The sequence below is a fragment of the Rhinolophus sinicus genome, chromosome 17 (genome assembly GCF_057876585.1).
Source record: "Rhinolophus sinicus isolate RSI-liver-muscle chromosome 17, RSI-T2T, whole genome shotgun sequence".
In the NCBI taxonomy this organism is placed as follows: Eukaryota; Metazoa; Chordata; class Mammalia; order Chiroptera; family Rhinolophidae; genus Rhinolophus; species Rhinolophus sinicus.
The window spans coordinates 144,553,629-144,570,951 of NC_142517.1; the positions used below are offsets into that span (position 1 = coordinate 144,553,629).

General features: G+C 40.6%; 1 protein-coding gene across 41 annotated transcripts in view; it reads right to left on the reverse strand.

The window, feature by feature from the left end:
- NEB (nebulin) overlaps positions 1–17,323 on the reverse strand; it is a 182,696-nt gene that overhangs the window by 25,180 nt on the left and 140,193 nt on the right. For 27 of the 41 annotated variants that reach the window (XM_088794668.1, XM_088794659.1, XM_088794669.1 and 24 more), the window contains 16 exons: positions 17,053–17,157; positions 15,518–15,622; positions 15,029–15,136; positions 12,838–12,942; positions 11,141–11,245; positions 10,616–10,720; positions 9,854–9,958; positions 9,655–9,765; positions 8,858–8,968; positions 8,550–8,651; positions 8,351–8,455; positions 6,713–6,817; positions 3,699–3,809; positions 3,009–3,113; positions 2,362–2,466; positions 921–1,025 (listed from right to left, as the gene is read on the reverse strand). In XM_088794668.1, the coding sequence (XP_088650794.1) occupies positions 921–1,025; positions 2,362–2,466; positions 3,009–3,113; positions 3,699–3,809; positions 6,713–6,817; positions 8,351–8,455; positions 8,550–8,651; positions 8,858–8,968; positions 9,655–9,765; positions 9,854–9,958; positions 10,616–10,720; positions 11,141–11,245; positions 12,838–12,942; positions 15,029–15,136; positions 15,518–15,622; positions 17,053–17,157 (1,698 nt within the window). The remainder of the gene's footprint in view (positions 1–920; positions 1,026–2,361; positions 2,467–3,008; positions 3,114–3,698; positions 3,810–6,712; positions 6,818–8,350; positions 8,456–8,549; positions 8,652–8,857; positions 8,969–9,654; positions 9,766–9,853; positions 9,959–10,615; positions 10,721–11,140; positions 11,246–12,837; positions 12,943–15,028; positions 15,137–15,517; positions 15,623–17,052; positions 17,158–17,323) is intronic. The other 14 variants (XM_074336289.2, XM_074336275.2, XM_074336270.2 and 11 more) reach the window with 3 other exon arrangements.

Sequence of the window (17,323 nt, forward strand, 5' to 3'; positions counted from 1 at the left end):
AAAAAATATTACATTTTCTTTCTATGTATGTCTTCTTAACTTGATCACAGTTCTACTAATGGTCACACATTTGAAACACGTCTGATTGTTCTGGAAATATTTTGTCTAGAGCAAATGGCCCCAAGGAAATGCAGAGGTTGAGAAGCTTTTGATGGACCCTGCGTTTATCTGTCTAACACTGTGACAGGCTGGCTCTCTAAGAGGAAAGACCAATGTGCCATCAAGATTCTAAATTCACTGTCATCTCTCCTGATATTTTTCTTAAGGCAACAAAAGATTCTACTTCTGAATTAGAAGTAAGTGACATAAGAGAAAAAACAAACAAACAAAAAAACAACCTAGAAGAAGGAGAGCCTGAGGGCACCAAATGCAAACTTGGCCCTTTTCATAATCATGACCTATTATCTTAACTCACTGAATAGATAAAGTAGACAAAATTATTTTTAAATGACTCTGCTTACATTTCTAAAATAGGAGATATGGCATCTTGACTTTCAATGTTTTGATAAACATTTTGATCACTAATCTCCTTTTGTTTGGCTTGGGGCTTTCTATTAAGAGAAGAGCAGTCCAAAGCCCATGGTGGGTGGGTCTGTGCAGAGGGGGCTTTTCATTCATCAAAGAAAAATTCATATGACATTCAATATAATTTATTTCAGTGTCAGGAGTAGTTTGCTATGTTCTAATTCTATGAAAATGATGGTTGAAATAGAACATATATGGTGAGTGTTTACTATTTAGAACGTTTTTGATAACTGAACCATAGGATTTCTGAGATGGAAATGATTTTAGTGATCACATGTTAAAAAGTCCCACCATCTACTATTTGTGGATAACAGGCTGGATACATTTGCGGGCAGAGTCTGTTTTCATGAGGTCGATGGTGCATTTGTTGTGTGGTGTGTTTTTGTAGAACTTACCTCACTTTGCATCTGCTGAGACTCCTTGGCAGTGATGTACGTTGGTGTTTCAAAGTCCAACATGGGTTTTCCTCGTTCCTTTTCATACTTTTCTTTGTACTTCACCTGGTGATGAAAAGCCTTATTAGAGAATCTCTCCTCTGGTCAATTCATAGACAGAGACCAGTTTAAAGATAGTTTTTTTTTTTTTTTTTAATTGACACATTATATCCAACTGGGTGTCATCTCTGCCACTTAAAAGAGTTTCCCCATGTGTTTCAGACCCAGAACCTTTTTGTTGCTGCCTGGGGGGAAAAACGCCACTGCTATGTGCGAGGCATAATCAGGATTTGTATTCAATCCAAGGAGATGAAAGAATCACTGTAGAAAGATCAACAAAGTGAAATGTTGAGGCTAGGAAATGCATGGGAAAAACTGCCCACCGATAAGTTTGGCCAAGATTTATATGTGTAGATGGGAATATTTTAACCATAACATTAGCTAATATTGCTGAGAAAAATCTCCAGCTTTTGTTTCATAAGAATCGCTATCAGAGACCTGAGATCTTGATTTACTAGATAATGCATGTAACTTTATTTATGTCAATAACTCTTTCTGGGTCATAACCAGTCATATATTTAATGCAACCAACATAAACTGGTATAAAAATGAAAATGAGTTTATGTGTTGACTGACTTACTAAGAAACCTGACCTTCTCTAAAACCGCCAACAGTATTGTACAAACACAGTCTCCTCAGCTTCATAGGATAAAGAGGCAGAGGCCCTGGTTTGTGCAGCATCTTAATGGCAGCACTCAGCACCGCTGCTTTTCTTGTATCGACACATCAGTACAGAGGCCTGGGGGCAGGCACTGCTCTACAGATGATTGGAGGACAGTCCCAGGATTTCAGCCCTCTTGGTTAATGCCCAAAGGGACCTAAATAATCCTGAATTTGTGACACAGGAGGGTCATGTGATAGCAAGCACCTTAATTATTCTACCGATTATTTTACCAATTTTGCAGTTTCTGAAATACCCGGAGACTACTCCAAAGGTAGATCTGATCATATCACTTCTCTGCTTCAAATCTTCGGAAGTGGCCCTGTTACCCATTGCGATGTTTCCTAACCCACGGTGCAGACTCATGGGGGTCCCCAGGAGTCACAGTAAAGGGTTTGTCCCCTTGCAATGTTATCGTGAGGCTTCCAGTCCCTGTCAGGAACCCGTCACACGTCCTGCATGCATGTGCACTGTTTCTCAGTATATGTCAATGCCGTTATCATTTATAGCATAAACAGTTGTTTCCAAATGTTAATAAATTCATAGCCCCTTATAACTTTGGGCATTTCCTCAAACAATGGTTACTAAAACTACAATTATGATCCTGGGGGGAATCCATGAAGGTTTTTGACATCGCAGACACATGTGCATCAGGAAAAAGGTCCGTGTTGATCAACTTACTATGCTCTGTAATTCTGTGGCCTCTTTTAGATGAAGCTGCTCCAGGTTATCGGGGATTGTGTGGTAGTGGCCTTTACTCTTCTCATAGTTCTTCTTGTATTGGTACTGTGGGGAGGGTGGCAGAAAGGGCACGCTGACGGCAGAGCTGCTTGGCATTCCTACTTTTCCTCTTTAGATTAGACATGTACACAGCAACAGCAGCAAGACCAAATTAAAATGAACAAACACTAAATAGGGGGTCAAGAATAACTTTAAAAGTATGAAGCTCCACATTCGGCACGGTCAGTTAACACAGGCTGGAAACATCTAGGTTATGTGGCTTATTCAAAGCAGGTTTTAAGAGTGAAAAGTGAAAAGTGAAAGAACCTACTCCCAGTGGGAATTCCATGTCCTTAGAAGAAGGAAAGGGATTTGTTAAAGAAAAAAAGAAAAAATTTAAGTATTGTAAAAACAGAAGCATTTTTATCCTCTGAGAGGTGTTACAGTCTGGAGAAGTGGTAGGTTAATATTGTAATTTGCAAGAATGCACTCAAACAAGAGAAGAAATCTAGTGTCTCAGTAGCAGAGGAGTTGCACGTGAGCTCAGAGAAGGAATTTAGTTGCAAATGGGCAGACATGCTGTTTTTGGAGCAAAGGCCTGAGCTTACAGAGCTGGCGAGTTGGCTTGTGTTCAGGACATGATTCATTATTAGAGATTCTTTCATGTCAGTCACGGGTTTGTGAAGTTTCTTCAGATCAGCCTTATATTTAACCTGCACGTGAAGGGGGAAAAGGGAAGTCACATAAGTAGGAAATGGGAAATAGAACTAATGAAAGCCATAGTAAGAGCCATCCTGAAACGAGGGCTGGAGATGGTGATGGAAAACCAGTTATTCCTTATCCGTGGAGACAAAAAGTGGAAACAACTCAAGTGTCTTTCAGCAGACGAATGGATAAACAAAAGGTGGTTTATATATAATATGGAATATTATTCAGTCATGAAAAGGAATGAAGTTCTGATACATACTACAACTTGGATGAACCTGGAAAACATGATGTGAGGTAAAATAAGCCAGACAAAAAAACAGGACAAATGTATGATTCCACTTACATGAAAACTCTAATAGGCAAATTCATAAGGACAGAAAGTACATTAGAGGTAACGAGGCTCTGGGTTGTGGAGGGAATGGAGAGTTATTTGCTTAATACAGAGTTTCTACTTGGGGTGATGAAAAAGGTTTGGAAATCATGGTGGTACTTGGACAAAATTGTGAGTATAATTTAATGCTACTGAATTGTAGTCTTAAGAACAGTTAAATTTTATCGTATATAGTTTACCACAATTAAAAAGAACATACCTCACTCGCGAGATTATTAGCATCTTTCATGACTTTGTAGAGCTGGCTGTCTTTCGGGTTGTATTTTGGTGCCTTGCCCTTTTCTTTGTCAAAATTTTCTCGGTATTTAACCTAATAGCAAATGCAAAAATCCAAATTATTCTTGAACATACATTAATTTGATGACGGAGGAATGGAGGAAATCTAAATGCAAAAGAATATGTGTTATACATAAAGTGATCATATAGTTTATTATCCAATCTAGGATACTTTTAATAGTAAAAGGAGCACTATTAATAATTATGTTGGGACAACAGACAATCAAGAATAAGATTCAGTGATACAGTATTTGACTTGCTCACTTTTATATTATCCAGAGGTATGAAAGATAATCACATCTTTTTAATACAAAATAAAAATAAGTGAAAAAAGGCTTTAGGTTAAATCCAGAGAAGTGATCTGATATATGAGTATATGATTTGGAGCATGTTGACCCTCCTATCCAGCAAAACTAGAAGCATTTAGGTCTATTGGAAGGAGTTCCAAGAGGACTTGTAGATTCTCAAGAAGAGTGAGAAGCTGGGAATCTGTTAAATTAGGAGAATTTCTTGTTATTTTAAAAGAGTATTTTGGCTGTCTCATTTTAGTTTTTTAAACTTGGCAAAAGAATGGCATAGCTTCTGAGTGAAAAAAGAACAGAGTTTGGGAGTTAAGGGTTTCCATATTATTTCAGGCTAGAAGAAAGAAGGAAGTGAGATACTTTAGAATCAGGAAAAAAATAAGATTCAATATACCTATAGGATACGTAAAAGTAGTGCTATGCGATCTCAGTCTGTTGAGATCTTGCTTCCAAAGCATATCCTCTGTTTGACTCAAATAAATATTTATAAAACTTAAAAAAAAGTAAGACTATGCAAAGGACTAAATTACTTAAATTTAAAAAATAAGTATAACTCCAGGCACTAATAGTTGCTCAATAAATATGAGTTGATTCAATAAAAGGAAGAGACAGTCATTATGTTAGGTAAAATAGCTAAAGAAGATGTTTTATTTATAAGAAAATTCAACAGAATAAACTGAAAGTGATAGAAACATTTTCTGACTGAAAAATAGACTGATGCCTTTTTTAAGCGTACTCTAGGGTTTGGTCCAGAGGTAGAACTCCCCTTAGAAGTTTCACTCTAGGAAGAATGAAAAATGAGCTCTCTCTACATGTTAGCAAACTAAAAGGGCAATATCTAACTCTCCGGGAAACCTAGAATTTTTGTTACTGGTGGGATGAAAGATCCACTCATTCAAAGTGAGCACACTAGAATCCAGTCACCCAGATATTTCATTCTGTAGACATTTAAAATCAGTACCCTTCATGCTTCATCACTCTACTTCATTTCCCCACAACTTTACATATCCAGCAGAACAGACACAAAATGAGACCACTCAAGTGCTAAGAGCAGTGAAATCTGCCACGTCAGAGAAAATGCATTCACAATGCTGGGAAGTCATTTATTTGGAATCAATCTAGAGTGGAAATGCAGAGAAAACATCAGCATGCAGACAGTACTGCACGATGCAGGCACGCTGAGACGGACACACAAAGGAGGAAGCAGAAACACAACATAACAGGAAAACGAAATGTAAATATAAATGCTTCAATGGCTTGTCTCTGGAAAAAAAATTCATTCTCACAATAAAGAAATGAAAAGCCTTCTAAAGAAAGTCAGAGGTAGTGAGCTGGTGTCTGGACCAAAAGGAAACTTTTTCGAAGGGATACCGAAACCCGGAAGACTAGGGTTGATCCCAACAGCTGTAAAACAAAGACGAGCAAAGTAAACTAGATGTGCAGAGTCAGACTGAGGAAGAAAAGTTGCAAAACTCAGATGACAGCAAAATCCGCGTCTTTTAGAAGTATGCTAAATTCCTCTTTCTATCTTTAAGAAATCTCTCGTTTCTGAAGAAATATTTATGTGAAGAGCAGCAAGTCCCCTGGTCTCACTTCAGTTTCTTCTGTGAATTTCAAGTAAACTTAAATTTTAACTTTTTGATTAAAAAAGAAAAGTTATGCCTCCCTTTTCCACAGAAAGGCCCCCAAGCAAAGGCCTCTACAACAACTAATGCGAATCTGGGTTCAGCACAAAAAGGCCTTCATTTTGGACTGGACCTTCCGAAGAACGACTACCTTCTGAAAGATATGGACACACATCAGATTCAGGACTCCAGGAATTCTTGGACAAGGTAGTAAATATAGTAAATTCTTGGTATTGGACTAGGCAGTAAGTGCAGTAAAACCACATACATGTGGCATTTTGGAAGGGTAAAGCTTTTTTTCCTGTTAATCACGGAAGCTTGAGAGGCAACCATGAAATGCTATGTATCAGCAAGTACAACACCAGTGTTTATAATCCCATCAGGCTCAGATATTGGCTTATATGGATGCAGTTAGGAAAGTGGATTCAAATCAATTATTCTTTCAAGGTTTAATGGAATTGAAAGGTCTAACATCCAACTGTTCAGCTCCTTATCAGGGAATTGGTGTTCCTGAAGACTGAAGAACAGGCCCAAGAATTAGGAAATTTCTTACTAGTAAGATTGTAAAACAGGGCAAAAGAGTTGTGAGTGAAACGTTTTAAGTAGTCTGTTCTGTTGATGTATAGTAGGTCCAAACCTAGAGATTGTGAAATACTAGTCTTAAATATACTAAACATTAACAATGGTAATCAGCAGATGTTTCCTTTGTATAGTTGGAGATGAGATTCTCCATTTGTTTTCATTTCATCTTTTAATTTGATCATTGTCAGCAACGCAAGTCAAATCTATCTTCCTATTCCAAGTGGCATGTTCCAGAGGGGAAGCTTCATGCAGGAAAAGACAGGTGTGTGCAAAAGTATATCCTCTGACAAATTTCCACAGCATTCTACACATTCCAACACAAAATCAACAGAAAAGAGCGCAACTTGGTCAGTCCCCTGACCAAGGCTAAGAAAGTGGACAAGAAAAAGAGAAGGGCAGAGATGGCAGCTTGCTGGTGCCGGTCTTACATCACTAACGAGTGCATTAATTTTCTTAAGATGCCTCATCATAGGGGTGTCATAAGATGCGGCGCCGTGCCCGTGTCCTCTCCTTTGGCTTTTGAGGTATTCTGCCTAGAGTGCCAGTAAGACAGCAAAGTCAGAATGGGGAGAGCACACACATAAGCGAAGCCCCGTTGGGCCCAGGGCCACACCATGAAGCTGTAAATCCTGAGGCAAGCCTTTCACAGGAAGTAAACCTAGGAAGATGAGCTCATAAAAGGACCTGGTTGGGTCTCATTCTCCACATCATAGCATTCACTTAGGATTGGAAGTTATCAGCCTTTAGATTTTGAAAAATAGGAAAGTCTTTAAAATTTCAACATCAAAGTCATTTCTTTGTTTTTAACTTGATAATGGTATGACCTTGGAAATTTAAAAGCTTATTAAAAATTTTTTATATTAAAAAGTTTTTGTTACATTTCATTACTCTTAGAGATTACAGTTTTTTGTTGTTGTTGGTTATTTCATATCTTAGTCTCAAATGCTTATGTAATTATATTAATTTAAAATAAAAATATTGCATAGGAGTTTTAAATTAACAAACTTAAAAAAAATCATATTTGCTTGTCATCAGTCATCTGAACTTCTTCATAATTCCAACTTGTTGTGTCACTTGATATTACTACTTTATATCTTCCAAGAGATTGGAAACCCACATGTGGTATTGCTGAAAGTCATACACACGACAACTGAATGTATCCCAAACCCATTTTTTCAAATACTTGTGAAAACACACATTGAAGAAGGTAGGACCTCTACATTGGAGAAGAAATAAGCTATTCTTGAGGTGAAGTCCTACAGGACTAAAACCTGCCCTCTGACAGATCTGGTGGTAGATCATAGGGTCTCTGAGCTAAAGTCTGAAACCCCATCACAGCTCAGGGGTTTTCTCGAGAGTCTAACAAGGGAAATTAGGTAATGTGGAAATCAGGGTTGGGTAACACATTTCTGACTCCATCTTCTCAATAATGTGAAATCTCCTAAAATGAAACATTCCCCCCAGCACCCTGTGCATCCCTTGATCAAACACTTATCACCCCAAATTGTACTTGTTTATCCACATGCATACAGTCTGAGGACATCTAATCATCCTTACTTCCTAGCCCAGGCACTTAGTATATATATACTGACTGAAAGAATAAAGGTTACTGCATCAGGCTGTGTTCTAGAAGTTAGAATTCTGTGACTCTTGCATGTTAACAAGATCCCACAGGGGACTTAAGTATGAGTCAGGCTCTCGGGATGTAGCTCTCAGTACCTAGGGAGAGGTTCCAAAAGGACCTCATGAGCTGGTCCTTTTGTCACATGAAGATAGCTAAGCACACAAATACCTAGACACATTCCCCTAAATGGAAAGGTGGAGAACAAGAAAGGCCTAGAGATGTTAGATGGAAACAAGAAAGGTCCTTAGCACACTTTATGATACAGCTTTTCAAAGCTCTACCATTCTAGCAAAGACCCAATATCTCTTTGGTTGTTAATATTGCACTTTGCTTCTGGGGATCACTTCTTCCTGCAAGATTTTTTGTTTTTTGTTTTTGTTTTTGCTTTTTTGTTTTGTTTTAAATCTCCCTACAAGAGCTGCCTCTTGCCCATCTGTGTTACCTGGCTGCTCAGCCTGGCGGCCTTCTTGGCCATTTCAATGTCCGGACGACCAAGCATGCTTAACCCATGGCTGCCCTCCTTCCGGTGCTTGGCTCTGTACTCCACCTGAATCAAAGAAAACCAAAATGGGTGGTGAGTGCTGTGTATTACTTGTTGACAGTGACCACTGGGACCAGGTACATTTTAGCCACAGCCTTACCTCACTGGCCTGTTTGGCTGCCTGCGTGGCCTTCTTGATGTCTGGCCGATCGGCCACTGTGGTATAATGCAGGTTTTCTTTGGCATCTTTTTTGTAGGCGACCTTTATTTGGGAAAAGAAAAAAAAAAATGTTTACTCACTTGAGAGAGAGGATATCTTTCCAAAAGTCCTCATTAAGTACCGGGAACCTTTTTATTAAAACTAAACCAATTCTACCACCATATTTTTTTTTAAACAGCTCAGCATGCACCAATTGGGGCTCCACGGGCTCAGTGGGCCCTGAGAGAGTGTTGAGAGGAGAAACTTACATCACTCTGCTTCTTGGCCACTTCCATAGCATGTTTCACATCTGGAGGCTCCAGCATGATGGAATAGTTGGATTTCCCTTTCTCTTTGACAAACTTCTTTTTGTAATTTGTCTAAAAAGAGCCAGAGTCATATAGATGAGCAGAGGAAGCTGGGAACAGAATTGATTTACTTGAAGAACTTTGAGAAGTTCTCCAGGAAAACCCATGGCCCCCCATTTTGGCATCAGTCTGGAACTTGGGTCTCTGATCCACATTCCACTTCTTCCCTGTCATTTCTGTCCTGGAATCCAACACTTGAACCACACACCAATCTTTGGAGAACTGGCAATAAGGAAATTAAGCTCTTCCATTCACCATTTCTACCTTTTCAAAATATGTGGAACATAACAACATGATTAGTCAAGCCTTACTGATAAGGCCATAGAGGGCAGAGATGACTGAGGTACAAAGAGGTGATTTTCACCTCTAATTGTTTAGCAGTTTAATGGTAGGAGAGGCCAATCTTCACCAGCAGAACGTCCTCCCCTTAGTAGCCCTAGGTTCGTAACATCTTATATCGCTAGATAACATGCCCTGTGGCAAATCCCACATCTGCCATCATTCCCGTGATTGGAAAACTAATAACGAATGGGTCATCCTTTAAACCAGAGTTCAAAATTCACAGACAGGTGTTGATGGTAAGAGTGAAGGGACATAAAGGGAAGCGTTTGTAAGCAGAAAGGCAGCCTGTGGTCTTTGGCTGGGTGCTAAGGTACAGTGGCATTGCTGCTGCCAAGAGTCGGGGGCTGGTCACTTACATCACTGACATGCTTGGTCACTGCCTTGACGTGAATGGTATCCCGGGTCTCTGGCAGTGTTGTGTACGAGCCCTGGGCCAAGTGCTTCTTCACGTGGTCCTTGTACTTGTTCTGAGGAAATCCACAGAGAGCTTGTTAGAGTGTCTGGCTGGGCACCAGCCCAGGATGGGAGGAGCTCACACGGCTGCTGGAGGCTTACCTCGGACACCAGGTGGCTGACAGCCTTTGCCAGAAGGATCTGAGGAGTGTCAGGCACAGCATGGCAGCTTCCTCTTTCCTTGACGTGTTTCTCTTTGTATTTCAGCTGCAGGGGTGAAACAAACATACCTTACCTCTTCTGGGTCCCCACATGTTTTTATTAAGCTCCCAAGTCACTAGATTGAGGTGGGAGAGCAGCACTGTTGACACAGCAGGAACATTAACCTCAGTAAAAGATTTGACATTGGGAAATACACAAAAAGGATTTTACTTTTCTCTCTGGCAAGTTGAGATTATAATAACAATCAGAATGGATCTCAGGATGGATCTTCATACAGACAGCCTTAGTTCAAAACACTTTCAAATATGTCATTGGACCCTCCCCCAAACTCCGGGAGGCATGATGATCCCTTCTTTCCAGACGAGAAAACTGTGGCATAGGAAGAATGTGATCCCACAGAAATGAATTTGTTTCTTTATAGAATCCAGCCAGGCCTTTAGATCCCCAATTCTTGCTGTGTGAATTATCTTGTGGTACAGTATAAATCCAGGTCGGTCACCTGGGTTTAATAGCTTCCCACGGCTGCCACCCTACGCTGCCACATCACCGGTGTCCCTGGGGGCAGGGTCATGTTTCACAACCCACACCTGAGCTCCTGCAGCAACAGCCGTCCTCTGTCCTGCGCTGGGCGCCCCTGGGGGCTGTGCCGCAGAAGATGGCCTTGAGTGGGCTTAGGTATCATGGAAGGGACGGGATACTTACGTCACTTTCTATCAAGGAATTCCTTAGGGCCAGCACCATGTCTTTATCATCAGTGACAGAAAGCTTACAACCCTTGAGGAACTCTCGGTCCAGCTTGTATTCAAACTGTGACAGAAGGCAGAGGAAGAGAGGGTAGACGGGCATAGGAGAAAGCCGGCGTTTGATTAAATCCGTAACAAGTCCTGCTTTGAAAGAGGGCTTGTGACCAGAATGCGGGTAGGGGCTTCCTGGCTCCTCACAGCACGCTGGGCTCCACCTTTCCAGTCCCAAGGCCAAGACCAAGCCCCTCACCCCCCCCCCCACCCCAACCTGCTCGTCCCAGCCCCGCCCCAGCCTCCCTCAGGACTCTGAACCGTTTGTGTCTGGGCCCAGCCACGGGAGACCAGGCTCTGTGGCCAGTCGCTTCCTGAGGTGTGTTCCACTCCTCACAAGCCTCTTGTCCTCCTTGGCTCTCAAATGAGCTAGGGTTAACTCCCGGGGCAGCGGTTATTAATGGTTGGTCTCTTCCATGTCTGTCCAACTCACATCGCTTTGCTGCAGGGATGACTTGGCAGCCTGGATGAAGTCCGGTCGGTCAGGGGTCCACTTCCAGTGGGCCTTGTTGGCTTCATACAGCTTCTTGTAGTCCAGCTGTTTTAAACAAGAGGAAAACAGACCATATTACTCAGCGAGCCGAATGCCTAACCCCACGCACCACACAGAGGGACTCATCTTGCATTTTAACACACAACAAATTATGGTTCTTTATGCAAGAGACAGTCCAAATTAAAATTTCTCTACAATTTATGCAGCTCGTTAGCCACTCAAGTGGTCATCTTATGAGATCCTTTGGCCTCAAATTAGGGGTGAAAAAATTCAAAGGCCTCCAAGTGAAATGATTCTAGTCTTTTTAACTCTGCCAGTGTAGCTTAATCATTTTCAGCATCAAGTTCTTGCAATTTCTAACTAAATTCAGGCTTAATTTAAACAAAATATTAAACATTTATAGTAAATTATTTTGTGCCAGGCACTTTTCTAAGTGCTTTTAAAATTTTAACTCATTTAATCTTCATAACAACTGCATGCAATCGACAGCTGAGGAACTGCCTAGAAGGGTTAAATAACCTGTCCAACGTGAGACAGTTAATAAAAGGTGGAGCTGGCATTCAAACCCAGGCAATCTGGCTTTAGAGGTGCTTGTGCACTTGCTAGACTTTCATCTGACCTGGAGAACTGGATGCCTCGAGCCATATTTGAGGCCCAGAGTATCTATAATTTAATTTGAGAGTCCTTGGGAAGAGCCCTTTGTATCAAGCACATTTCTTTCCTCACTCTTTTTTCCTCTCTCTCTTTTTTCTCAAGGCATAACCTGTACACAATAAAATGTGCATGCATCTATGCATACTGTTTGATAAGCTTCCCCTGATATTATTGTTAAATTTTTCAAACACACAGCAGGGTTGCAACAATCCTGCAGAGCATACCTATATACCCACTGCCTGGATTCTGCTATATTTTACTGCTGCATTTACTTTTCCCCACATCCATCCTGCTACCCATCCCTCAATCCATCCTCAGGACACCTGTAAGCTACCTGCCAGCCCCCAACAGCAGCATTTCAGTTTGCTGGCCCTAATAAATATATGTTCTCTCTGGCACTAGTGGCACTAGTAGGGTTATAATGGTTTCATTATATAACTATTTGTGTGGTTTTAAAAAGTTAATATTCATCTAAATGCACAAAAATGTTTCGGTGATTGAGGCTTTAAGATGCCCCACCACAAAGAAATGAGTCAGCACCGGGAGATCCAAGCAGGAGCAAGGTCTAGGCCAACTCCTGACAGTACCAAGTGACTGAAAAATAATTTTTTTTTACCATAAGAAGCAGGTTCTAGGGTTTGGGACAAGAGGAGAATATGGAGGGTGGAGGGAATGAAAGATGCTGAGACACTTTCCAAAATGCAACTTTCATTTCAGAATTACATCTCCTATTTCTCAGCCACCTAGCATGAAGGTGGGTGACATCTGTGGCACGGGCTAAGTCACCCTTGCTCTTCCCCGTTCTCCTCTGTGAGAATCAAAGGCAGCACTTAGATTTCAGCGTCACTACTCCTGTGCCCGGGGTCTAACTCTTGATGTGGATTCACTAGAGCTCAGTCACCTAAAGAGAGTAGGAAGAGGTCACGTGTCCTGCAGACGCTGATAAACGCGCCGTTAGCCTTGGGGAAGGTTCCAGAACTTACATTGGTGTTGACTTTGTAGGCGTCCTTGGCTGCTTTGATATGAACAGCATCTGGCTTAATGGTACAGTTGGACTTATTTCTTTGGTAAACTTCTTTGTATTTCAGCTGTGTGAAGAAATGCAGTGACAAGGTTAATTTTTATAGCAGCCTACCAAGTGTTTTTAAAAAACAAGAAATTAAAACTGTGACTATAGTACACAATGTTCCTTAACACAGAATAAATCGGTGTGAAGCATGGATGCAGTCATGCAGTCATGCAGACATGCACTTTCCTGTCTCAGATCTTAACACCGCTCCCCTGGACACACTGAGAATGTTAGCCAGTGTCACCATAGGATTTATGTCCCCTGAGCTTGTGCTGAATGGGCCAGTGGCACAGCTACTCTTGTGTGTTTTCCCTTCTCCAAATCACAAAATCTTAAGTTCAGAACATCTTGAAAACTGCTGATAGAAGAGAAGCTTGCCCCAACCAGATGGAATGATCTTGCCTGCCTTCTGTGCCCCCACAGGTCCAGCTGTTATCATGTCATGCTGTACTTATTTGTTTCTCTGTCTATTCTTTCCAATAAGCCGAACCACTTGAGGGCAACAATTGGGCGTCACTTATTGTCTCATTCCTAGTGTCAGGCACATAGAAACCCCATAAATATGAGGTGAACGAATGAACTGACAAATGGATGCAGCCGTCCCTATCGTGACTGCTAGGGCCACATGTAGCAAGTCTGAGCACGGTGGGTTTGGATGGGAGAGAGAGGGGCACGGAAGCCTTCGCTTCTGAGGACCCGGTAGGTAGTTCCCCATCCTGGCCCTGGAAATAATAGCTTCGCTCAGTTTTGCTCCCCTTAAATAGAAGGGACCAGAGCCCCATCTGGGCCTTCTCACTAATTGTTGCCGAAAGACCCTAGGCTTTAATGTGGTTAAATCTGAAGTACAACTGTTCTAAGGAAACCTGGTGGTTTTACTACATTTGCTTGATCATAAGAATCACAATTTTCTGTGGTTTATCAAAGACGTAGGAAATCAATATCTTTAGGGAAAAGGCCTAGAAAGCCGTATGTTTCATCAATATCTCAGGTTATCATTATAATCATAAATGGATGCAGAAATCTTTCATTTTCCTACAATGAGAGGAAGTGGACTGCACCACATAAAGGATCTATCTGAGAGATGTTTATGAGTACCTAATGGTCACGTTTGAAGTGCCAACACTTATTTTAACATGAAAAATATGAAAAAATGTTTTGAAAATGTTTTACACATTTCTGCCTTCAGAAACAGTGAACTGAATGTATTTAACATTTTTCATGGAAACTCAGGGTCAACAATGTGAACGCATTTATTAATCTACTAAAGAATTCCTAAGCACCAGCCATAGTCAAGGTTTTGGGGTAGGGATGAGCGATTTCCACAGATGCCTTTGCTATTCTTTCTGGTACCCATGTAGCCAGAGAGTTCTTTAAAATATTTAATCTTTCTTTTTTTTTTTTTAAACAACAGTGGTGATAGTTTTCAACCATAGAATCCATATATATGAAAATTTATGAATACAATTTGTCTTCAAATTCAGAGTATTTGAATGTGATGGCTACCTTGTTTCTCTTAGTTAAGATAAGAGCTTACTGAGTATTAATAGCGTTTATGGCATATTACATTTTTCAGAATGGTCTCTACAATATCTCACCCCCCCCACACACATGCTTTTCTACAATGTAACCTTGTCATTTGTTCATCCAGGGGTGGCATTTAGCTCTTCACCCATTGAATCTGAGTGTCCACTGTGCCCAGTCAAATAAGGCAAAAGTGACTCGTGTCAGCTCTAGGAAAAGCCCTTAACTGGGCTGGAAGCTTCTACTCCAGCCTCTCGGAACCCACCCAACGTGCTACGAGATGTCCCAATCAATGGAGGGGTTGCTGTCTATACAAGCCAAGCTCCCTCAACTGCCAGCCATGTGAGTGAGCCATCCTGATGGCCTGGCCCACCTGAGCCTCGCCTGTCTGCCAACAGCGTGTGGAATAGAATAGCCACTTAGTGATGGCCAGTCAGCTCACAGAATCATGAGCAAAAAGAGATGATTGTTGTCTCAAGTGTGAAGGAGATTGTTATACAGAAATAGATCATCGGACCAGGGTTTGTTATATCACATCAGAGAGGCCAAGATGAGAAGGACTACAATGCTCTTCCGGTACTTACGTCACTGACTTCATCCCTGACCTTCCGGACATGGAGCAACATGGGTGTGTCATGGATTGTGGTGTAGCCTCTGGGTTTGGCCTTGTTGTATTCCAACTTATAAAGTATCTAGAGGAGATGAAAAAGCAGAAAGAGTCAATGTTAGGTATCTTAATTTACAATGTAAGGTAACATAAAAATATAAATGCAAAAGTGTTTTGGTTTTTTTGAGAGTATATAAAGGAAAGACAATTCTATACACTCAACAGGTGCTTTCATGCTTTCTGCTAAGGCCCCAGCACCTCTAAAATGAGGTGTGTGCCAATTTGGTTGGAACAGTTCTTTATTGCAAAGGAAGATTCCTGAGCGTAGCATGACATTTAGCATCTCTGCCTTGCTCCCACTGAATGGTAGTAGAGTCTTCCAGACATTGTGACAATTTAAAATGACCCTCCACATTTGCAAATGCCCCCTGCGTTGGAGAATCCATGCAGTGTTTCTTTTTCTTACATCACTGATCTGTTTGTTGACTTTTGTAGTTCGCAGGTGTTCTGGAGTGTCCACAATTGAGGTAAATTTGTCCTTAGATTTTTCATATTTTTTCCTGTACTGGATCTAAATTGTGGAAGAGAAGAACAAGTTAACTCTAAGAAGTAGATCAGAGAGCTTTACAGAATCTAATTTTCCTCTTGAGAGAGTCTCACAGCAAATAGTAGATTATATAAACCACAGATGTGGGGGAAGGCGTCATGCTTTCTTTTTAAATCCTAATTAAAAATGCTTAATATAAATCTGTATTTGACAGCCATCGTGTAATAGAGTAGCAACTAATAACAATAATAAAAATGATATTTTCAATATACTTTGTACATATGGAAACCGAAGCCCAGAAGTATTAAAAGACTGAGCTAAGGGCACATATAAAGTGAATCTCAGAGCCAGGACGAGACCCTTGTTTCTGGACTCTGACAAGTAATTATTCACTCACGATATGCTGCATCAAATATGGACGATCTCTTAAGCTGTGTTTCCATATCAAAGATGAAACAGATATAAAATTTAAAAATGAGTATATATAGTTTAAAGTATATATCATTTTAAAAACAGACATTTATTTTTGTAATGTCCAAGTCGTTATTTTTTTTCATGCATATAAGCTGTTTCAAGCAGTACAGATACAGAGAGCACAGCAAAATTCCATGCACAACTATCTGAAGATCGTATCAGGACCAAAAAAAAAGGGAAGGCAAATAGAATATCCATAGGGAGTCCTCATCTCCCTCATTTCATGTGTTGATTTGATGTCAAACTAAAGTATTAAACAAGTTGCTAATACAAAAGATTGATTAAAAACTTTTTTGTGGAGGAACAATGTCATTTTATTAACATTGTATCTAGTAGTGAAGAAATTATCACTGGATTTTGCTGCTTCAAACTTATCTTTCAGCATATGATGGAAGGGCCGTGTGTGCTTCCACTGACCTTGTGGGAAAGTAATGTTATCAGCAACGTTGTTAACACGTGTGTGAGAAGACGATGTGCTGGAAATAACCTAGTGGATTCAGCCTCAAACTCAGGAGGGGCCATGAATATGTACAATATTCAAATAGCTGCTCTGTAATCCTTCGCTCTCCTAAACAGTTGTAGTGACCACTGAACAATGGTCACATTAGATGAAGACGTTAAATATTCAGATATTTTAAATGCTGTTGAATCTACTTAAAATCTTCAATATCTAAGGAATTTATTTTTTTTGGGGGGGAAATATTGAAAAATGTAAGGTGATATTACACAAATTTGGAAATCAAGTTTGAAAAAGTCTCAGTTAATCTTACTAGAGTTTCAAAGGTGTCGATGATGTACAGACGATGTCTGCTGGACCATTACAGTGGGCCACAGCCAGAGTTCATTTAGAAGGGACACATATTTATGCAGCTTTATCATGAGACACCAGCTTGGGCAGGGGGCAGGGGAAGGAAATCAAGGAAAGCGGAAGGTAAATGCCCCCAAGGCTGCGAAAATCTCCACATCACATCCGAAATTACCTGGCTCCACATGTACGAGTTGTAGAGAGCAGTCAATATATCTGGACGCAGAAGTTCATTACATCCTTGTTTCAGAATCATCTTGGCACTAGATTTATATTTTCTCTGTTCATGCAAAGAGCAGTGAAGCACAAAAGAGACTTAAGAACAGTGCTCTATATCCCAATCACCACTGAGTGAAGAGATGTAGGCAGATGCACTTTATGTGCTCACATGTCCGTGTGGGTGAAGACACCAAATACATTTTCATGCCAAACAGAATGACTGCAAT